General features: G+C 48.1%; 1 protein-coding gene across 4 annotated transcripts in view; it reads right to left on the bottom strand.

The window, feature by feature from the left end:
- The window catches only part of Arhgef2 (Rho/Rac guanine nucleotide exchange factor 2), a 58,356-nt gene that overhangs the window by 31,172 nt on the left and 18,917 nt on the right, over positions 1 to 8,267 (bottom strand). For 2 of the 4 annotated variants that reach the window (XM_029537334.1, XM_029537333.1), the window contains exons 4-6: positions 4,888 to 5,005; positions 3,964 to 4,003; positions 2,833 to 2,926 (exon numbers count right to left, since the gene is read on the bottom strand). In XM_029537334.1, coding sequence (XP_029393194.1) covers positions 2,833 to 2,926; positions 3,964 to 4,003; positions 4,888 to 5,005 — 252 coding nt within the window. Of the gene's footprint in view, positions 1 to 2,832; positions 2,927 to 3,029; positions 3,279 to 3,963; positions 4,004 to 4,887; positions 5,006 to 8,267 lie in introns of those variants that run through there. The other 2 variants (XM_021195467.2, XM_029537336.1) reach the window with 2 other exon arrangements.

Here is an 8,267-nt window from a genome sequence, read left to right as displayed (position 1 = left end):
TGGGAGGCAGAGGCAGGTGGATTTCTGAGTTCGAGGCCAGCCTGGTCTACAAAGTGAGTTCCAGGACAGCCAGGGCTACACAGAGAAATCCTGTCTCGAAAAACCAAAAAAAAAAAAAACAAAAAACAAAAAACAAAAACAAACAAACAAAAAACTTGTCTGTATTTAGTGCACTATGTCTTCAGCTTGACTCTATTTCTGTTCTCTGGAGCCTCTGGAACATGAACGTTTTCCTTTTTTCTGAGGGTCTTCCCTTTCCCCAAAACCCTTCATTTCAGCCCCCTCCCCCCCAATCCTACCAGTGACATCTTTGAGAAATTGTTTTTAGATATAAAAAAATTAAAAACCTCTGCCAGAATCTAAAGCAACCAGTACATTCTTTGACGCATTCAACTTCAAAGGGGGAAGAAAAAAGAAAGAAAGAACCATCCCTATGGACAGCTAGAGGGGAAGGGTCTAGTTTCCAAAGGGCCATCGGAGGAACCAAGAATGTCCCTAGCTGTCTAGATCCAGGCACACAGTCCACAAATTGGCCTTCTTCTGATTAACTTGAGCCTTGGACTTGACTTGGGAATGTCTAAGGTGCACATGACCACAGTGGCTTCCTAGCAAGAGCTTGTGAAGGAAGGCTTTGGGGTTTAGTGAGAGAGGCACCCACCACTTAACATGATTGCTACACCTCTAAGTAGCCCAGCCTCTAGGTTATCCTGTCTGTGAAACGGTGATTAATGTATCACCATCCCTTATCTCTGTCGGAGCCAATCTAAGAAGTACAAGTACAAGATGAGCGCTAGGGCCACCTATAGGATGCCAGCCAAGCAGGGAGAGCCAAGCTACCTCCTCCTCTCCATCCCTAGCAATATGCAGCACTGGTGCCCAGGCTGGGAATGGGGAGGAAGGGAACAGGATGTAGGCACACACACCTAGTGAGGGTACAGAGAAGACAGATGGAGAGATACTGAGACAGGCGGGCCAAGGAGCAGGACAATACGCTGACCTCTGCTCGGCTCCCTCTTCTTGTTCCCTGTCCGTGCTCCGGAGTCTCTACCCAGATTCCCTTCTTCAGGTTACTCAATCTCCTACAGGGTGGCTAGGCCAAGGGTGAGCAAATGCAGTGTGACAGCCTGACAGAGCCTGTGTCCTGGGAGGAGGGAGACGAAGATCCTAAGGGCTTCCTGCTTGCTTTGTCTTCTAGGAGTCTGATTCCTGACTCTGCCTGCCTCCCCCAAGTCCAGGGGTTTTAAGATTGTGATGTGTATGCCACATGTCTCCATCAGCTCCAACTCCCTCTCTGGAAAGAGTCCTAGCAATGGATCTGCTTACACCTCTCCCTTCCCTGCCCACCTATAGTCTGACCTCCAGAAGGGCCCTGCCTTTGCCCTTGCCACAACCTGACTGGGGGGACCCCATGATTCTGCCAGATGAATAGGATGGTGTCTCCTCCAGGTTTCTCTTGGTGCTCAGAGGTAACCTCAGGGTGGAAACCACATGCTTACTAGAGGGAAAGGACAGTGGCTTTTTGTGCTGCAGTAAGTGGAGCCTGCAGCCCCAGTGCTCAGATTGCTTGAGGCAGGATTGTCAACCAGGCAGGGTTGTCATTGCCAGAAGAAGAAAGAGGGGGAGAGGGGCTGGTAAGATGGCTCAGCGGGTAAGAGCACCCGACTGCTCTTCCAAAGGTGCAGAGTTCAAATCCCAGCAACCACATGGTGGCTCACAACCATCCTTAACAAGATCTGACTCCCTCTTCTGGAGTGTCTGAAGACAACTACAGTGTACTTACATATAATAAAGTTAAATATATCTTTAAAAAAAAAAAGAAAGAAAGAAAGAGGGGGAGAAGGGAAGGGAAAAAAGGAAGGGAGGGAAGAAATCAGGAAGGAAGGGAGAGAGGAAATCAGGAAGGGGGGAGGGAGAGAAGGAGAGAGGAGGCCACCATGGCTAGGTGTGGTGGTGCATGCCTAGAATCCTAGCACTTGAGTTAGAAACAGAAGACTCAAGAGTTCAAGGTCATCTTCAACTCCATAATTTAAGGGTAGCCTGAGCTATATAAAACCCTATCTCAAAAACAACAAACAAGCAATGAATAATAAGGCCAAGTGTGATGTCTCATTGGTAGAATCTGGACTTCCAGCACTCAGCTGAGGCAACTAGCTGGGTTCCATCATAGCGAGTTCCAGGGGAGTCTGAGCTACAGAGGGAGACCTTGTTTCAAAACAGCAAAAACTCTAAAAAGAAAGAAAATGGAAGGTTGGGGTTGCAGACAAAGCTCGCTGCTTCCCAGAGCCAAGTGGTAATGACAGAGGAGAGAGCGGGGCACCTTCACTTCCTGGCATCTGAAGGCACATGGCCACACATGCGCTACACACACTAATCACACACCTCGCAGCTCCCACTCTGCCTGTGGTCCTCTTTCAACCCCTCAGTTGCTGTATCCACCCATAAAATTACGAGTGTAAAAGCATTTGGAAAAGTCTAACACCCTCTGAATAAGGGAAAGGCACTGCTCTAATTATCATTCTTATGTCCAATGGGCAAGATTTCTGTTGCCCACCTCTTAGCTATGGGTGGCCTAAAATGAGGCATCCCTGGGCCGGCTCAGCTCCTGCCCTCTTCCTTCTTCCAGCTGTCTGCAGCAACTGTCTGCTAAGCTGGAGAGGAGGGAACAGAGGACGGCTGATTTACTGGGACACTCAGAGCTTTGAAGGTACATCATGTATCCCTGACAGCGAGGGCCCTTCCCCTGAGTCTCTAACAGGAGCGTTGGGGAGGGGTGGATAGGGAGGAAAAGAAGGATAGTGGCTCTATGCCTCTGTTTCCCAGGCTGACTCCTACCTTGTCCCTGCCGGTCATGCCCAAGAGGAAGCTGAAGGTCCGTCGCAGGGAGGAGCCTGCCCAGGTCCCGGGGTCCTCTTCCAGCTGTTTACCACTGCAGAGAGACAGGGAAGAGATGAGGGGAGCTGGAAAAGAAACAGACCACAGGGATGGCAGGTGTCCACGCCACGGAGATAGGAGAATGGAAATAATCCTACCTCTGTGGCTCTTCTGGATCAAGATGCTAAGTTTTCCAGGCCCCTCTATTTATGAGAAAACTCCAGACTCCTCCCAGAACAAGGCAGCCTCCCGCTTCCCCTCCAGCTGAAGATGGGAGGGCCCCATCCCTCTCAAACTGTTCTCCATCAAGAGTGGTTGGAGAGAGGGCCCTCCAGGGGACATTTCCCCCTTGAAGAACAAGAGCCCTGTGTAGACCCTTTGCTGTTTGGAAACAAGCCCCTGGGCCTAGAGCCAATAAAGAACCAAATTTCCTGGGATTTCATCAGCCCATCCCATGAGCTAATCCCGACTGGAGCCAGGAGGTTGTGTCAGCTAGAGAATTTTAGGATCACAGATCAGAGCCCGGTTCTTAAAGGGCCCATGTTTTGCCCACACAGACACACTGAGCGTGAGGGCTGCCCTAATCGAATAAGGTTTTGGCCACACAAGCCAGATGAACAGGTGCTGATTTTGCATGCTTATTTGCATAGTTATTGAAATGTCCTGCATCCCTCTCCATTTCTAAGCTCCATTTCGGGCCCTGTCCCTCTGCTGAGAATTCCACAGCCCTCAAATTGCTCTCCTTAGACTCACTTTCCATCACCGGGTTATCTGCCATCCAAAGCCCACCCGTGGCCCCTGTCCACCCGGCCAGCTCCCCCATGTGTCTCTGACAAGGCAAGCGGATCTCTCTCTCTGCTGTTTGGCAGATTCTGTAGGGTTTGGCTACTCCTTTTCTGTCCCATCTCTTCTGGCTACTGCACAACAAGGCGGTGGCTCAGGAAGATGGCCTCTCCTCAGAAGCATTTCGGGGGCGGGGGGTGGGGGGGTGGGGACAGGGTTTGAAGAAGCAGGGAGTCATAGGGCTACAAAGCCCACACCTATCACTCCTCCATCCAGGCCTGTTGTGGGCTCAGAATCCCCCAAACTCACCATTTGCTGAGGTCTGTGACATGGGACTGAGATGAGTTACCTGCAAGGTATACAAGGAAAAGAGACGTGTCCAGTAAAAACCCAGACAAAGGCACCTTAGGTTGCCTTCCCAACCCCCTCCACCTGGATCGGGTTCCCAGGCTGCAGGTGTGTGTGACGCCATTCCTGAGGGCAGCCACTGGGGAGCAAGGACAGAGGGCGTGGTCTGGAGAGAGCACAGCTGAACGACTTGAGAGCAAGCTAAAGTGAAGAGCTAGCTGGGACTGAATGGTTCCTTCCTGTTCTGGTAAACAGAGAGGGCTGAGGCTCCACGCTGACCTCCCCATACTCCATCCTTTTAATCTTTATTCAGTTATTTGTTTGTGTGCACGTCAGGGGAAGGGCAGGCATGTGGAGATTAGGAGAGTCTCTCCTTCTATCCTGTGGGCCCCCGAGATTGAACTCAGGTTGTTAGACCTGTGGCACCTTTACCCACTAAGCCCAGAGTCATCTTGCCAGTCCCTGCATCTTCAGGACAAAGATGTGCCTTAAGTAACCATCCTCCATCTCTAGTGATGGGGAAACCTGGAAAGACCTCTTCTATCTGTGTCCTCTGCCACTGGCAGGACCGTCCCGGAGACGCCAGTGTCCTGAATAAGATCCCTCACGTTAGCCAGGTGGTGGAGGCAGAGGCAGAGGCAGAGGCAGGCAGATCTCTGAGTTCGAGGACAGCCTGCTCTGCAGAGCAAGTTCTAGGACAGCCAGGGTTACACAGAGAAACCCTGTCTCAAAAGCAAGCTCTTTAACAAACAAACAGGATCCTTCTCTTGAGCCCCAGGACTGTATGATGTCAGCCGTCTGAACTCCAAACAGCTAACTCTGGCACAGCTGATGACAGGGATGGGGAAAGGGACCGTCATTTCCGCGCTCCCCACTTTCACTCACCATTTGGATCTGAGCAGTCCAAGAGGAGATTGATACCACTCATGGACACAGCCTTGGACAGCATGCCAGTGGCCGAGGGAACCGAAGAGGCAGCAGATGGATGGCAGAAACTCTGACCCTGGAATTGTGTGGAGTTCTCACATGAAGAAGCCCTTGCTTTGTCCACCCTCCTCAAATGTGTCTCCACCAGGCCTCCCAAGATTCTCCACTACCCCTCATCTGGGCTATTTCTCTAGAAAGAGTTAAGATAGTATCTGGCAGCTTAATCCATTAATCTGGAAAGAAAATAACCACCTTATATATTTTCCATTGTTATTTTGTGTTTCTGTTGGGTGTGGAGGTCAGAGGACAACTTTCAAGAGTGGCTTTTCTCTTTTCAACATGGGAACCGGGGATCAAACCCAGGCTGTGTTCTGTACAGCAAGCATTATCACCTGCTGAACCCACCTGCCAACCTCTCTCTTTTCAACTTACTTTTGAGAAAGGGTCTTAGGTAGCTCAGGCAGGACCATGAAGTTGAGGACGATCTTGAACTTGTTTTGGTTTTGGATTGTTTGTGTTTCCGAGACAGGGTTTCTCTGACTGTCCTAGAACTTGTTCTGTAGACCAGGCTGGCCTCGAACTTAGAGATTCATCTGCCTCTGCCTCCCGAGTGCTGGGATTAAAGGCGAGCGCCTATCCTCCTGTCTCTACCTTCCAAGTGCTTGGAGTGCAGCCGGCCTGTGCTACTACATCCCATTTGTAAATTGGAATGCAGGGTATTGTTTTTTAAATCAACTCAGAATAATAGAACATATTTAAGGGGCACAATGTGATGTTTTGATATATCATGCTTGCTTTTCTTTTTTTTTTTTTTCTAATTTTAAATTAGATTTTATTTGTGTGTGTGTGTGTGTGTGTGTGTGTGTGTGTGTGTGGCTTGTTTGCTTTTAGTTATTTTGGTTTTTGTGTATGCATGAATGCTTGAGTGTGTATGTGTACAACATGTGTGCAGGTTCCCAAAGAGGCCAGGCGATACTGGTCCTCTGCAGGAGCAGCAAGTGCTATTAAAGGCTGAAACATTTTCCTAGCCATCGGTGCAATGGATGACCCAGGACAGCAGCTGAGCTGCGTCCCCAGCCCTGGGCAGGGGATTTTCTTTCGGTAAAGGATTCCAAAGGGCAGGAAATAAGATGACCACCCGTCAAGTGGGATTACATGAGGTTTGAAAGCTTCAGCACAGCAAAGGAAACAATTAGAGTGAAGAGACAGAGAACAATTAGAGCTACAAATGAGAGAAAATCTACACATACAAGTGACGGGACTAATGTCTAGAATATTACAGGGAAACCAGGAAAATAAACAATCCAGTCAATAAATGGGCAAGCAAGCTGGTCACAAATGCTAGTAAATTTATGAAAAAAAAAAAAAAAGTTCAATATCCTTAACTAGCAGGACAGGGAATTCAAATCACACAGAGAAATTCTATCTTAGTCCATTCAAAGTGGGTATCCTCACTCTGAAAACCAAAGGGCTATGGGGCTAGAGAGATGGCTCTGTGGTTAAGAGCACTGACTGTTCTTCCAGAGGTCCTGAGTTCAATTCCCAGCAACAGCTTGGTGGCTCACAACCATCTGTAATGGGATCTGATGCCCTCTTCTGGTATGTCTGAAGACAGCTACAGTGTACTCATATACATAAAATAAATAATTCTGAGAGAGAGAGAGGAAGGAAGGGAGAGAGAGAGAGAGAGAGAGAGAGAGAGAGAGAGAGAGAGAGAGAGAGAGGAAGAAAGAGAGAGAAAAAGAAAGAAAGAAAGAAAGAAAGAAAGAAAGAAAGAAAGAAAGAAAGAAAGAGAACAAAAACCAAGGAGCTGGAAAGATACTCAGTGCTATGAGCATGGGCTGCCCCTTGAGGACCCAGGTTTGAATCCCAGGACCAACAGGATATCTCACAACGTAGTAATTCCAGTCCCAGGTGATCCAACATCCTCTTCTGACTCCACAGGCACCAGGCACACATGTGGGACACAGACATACATGCAGGCACACACATAAATAAGTTGAAAATGTTTTTAAAAGAAACATTTAAGGGGGGGTCGAGGGTATAGGGGACTTTCAGGATAGTGTTTGAAATGTAAATGAAGAAAATATCTAGTAAAAATTTGTTTAAAAAAAAAAGAAAACATTTATATACCCATACAATGTAAGTGTCAGTTACTACTGAGAATTTTAGCTGGGCTGAGCTAAAAATTGTGCTGTTTGTCTTATCAGTTCTGTGTCCAAGCAGATACTTCACCAGTAGTTAACCCATCTGCACAGACATTATTGTCACTGTTCATCTATAGATTCAAAATATTTAGGGGGGGGACAAAGGTTAGGGATGAAAAGAGATGGCTTTGCCTTTTTGAGTGATCACTGCTCTTGCAGGGGACTGGAGTTCTATTCCCAGAACCCATGTTGACAGACAGCTCACAATCACCTGTAACTCCAGGTCCAGGAATCCAAGCCGCTCCTCTGCCCTTCTCAAACATGGTTCTTAGTTGCACATACCCACAACACATGTTTACACATAGAAAGAAAGAAAGAAAGAAAGAAAGAAAGAAAGAAAGAAAGAAAGAAAGAAAGAAAGAAAGAAAGAAAAAGAAAGAAAGAAAAAAAGAAAAAAAGAAAGAAAGAAAGAAAGAAAAGTCAGGTATGCTGGGTCGTGGCAGTGCACACCTTTAGTCCCAGCACACAGGAGGCAGAAGCAGTCAAATCTCCAAGTTCAAGACTAGCCTAGTTTACAAAAATTGCCCCAGGACTTCCAGGGCTACACAGAGAAATGCTGTCTCAACAACAACAACAACAAAACTGAGCCAGGTGTGGCAGTACATGCTTCTGATCCCAGCACTCAGAGGCTGAGACAAGAATTTGAGGCCAACCTGGTCTAACATAAGGAGTTCCAGGTCAGCCAGAGCTGCATAAAAAGACCTTGTCTCAAACAAAATAAAATGGAGCCCACAACAATGCTGTACGTGTAGGAGTGAAAGCCGACAGGCCCCTACCACCTCTAGCCCCATAGGAAGACTTGCAGCCGGCAGATCAGCAACACTGTGGAATCACAGAGGGCTGAGACGATCTCAGGCCAGAGGGACTGCAGTGAGATTGGAAGAGAGTCCTTACCATACTCTAATAAAGGTGTGTATTGGACCCTAAGGTACAGCACTCCAGCCAGGCACACGAGTGGAAACCAAGCAAGTATGCAACAGAATTAAAAATAATCTGCCGGGTGTTGGTGGCACACGCCTTTAATCCCAGCATTTGGGAGGCAGAGGCAGGCGGATTTCTGAGTTCGAGGCCAGCCTGGTCTACAAAGTGAGTTCCAGGACAGCCAGGGCTACACAGAGAAACCCTGTCTCA

The sequence above is a fragment of the Mus pahari genome, chromosome 4 (assembly GCF_900095145.1).
Source record: "Mus pahari chromosome 4, PAHARI_EIJ_v1.1, whole genome shotgun sequence".
NCBI lineage: Eukaryota > Metazoa > Chordata > Mammalia > Rodentia > Muridae > Mus > Mus pahari.
Note: the sequence above shows the minus strand (reverse complement) of the source record. Positions and strands in the feature narration are given on the sequence as shown.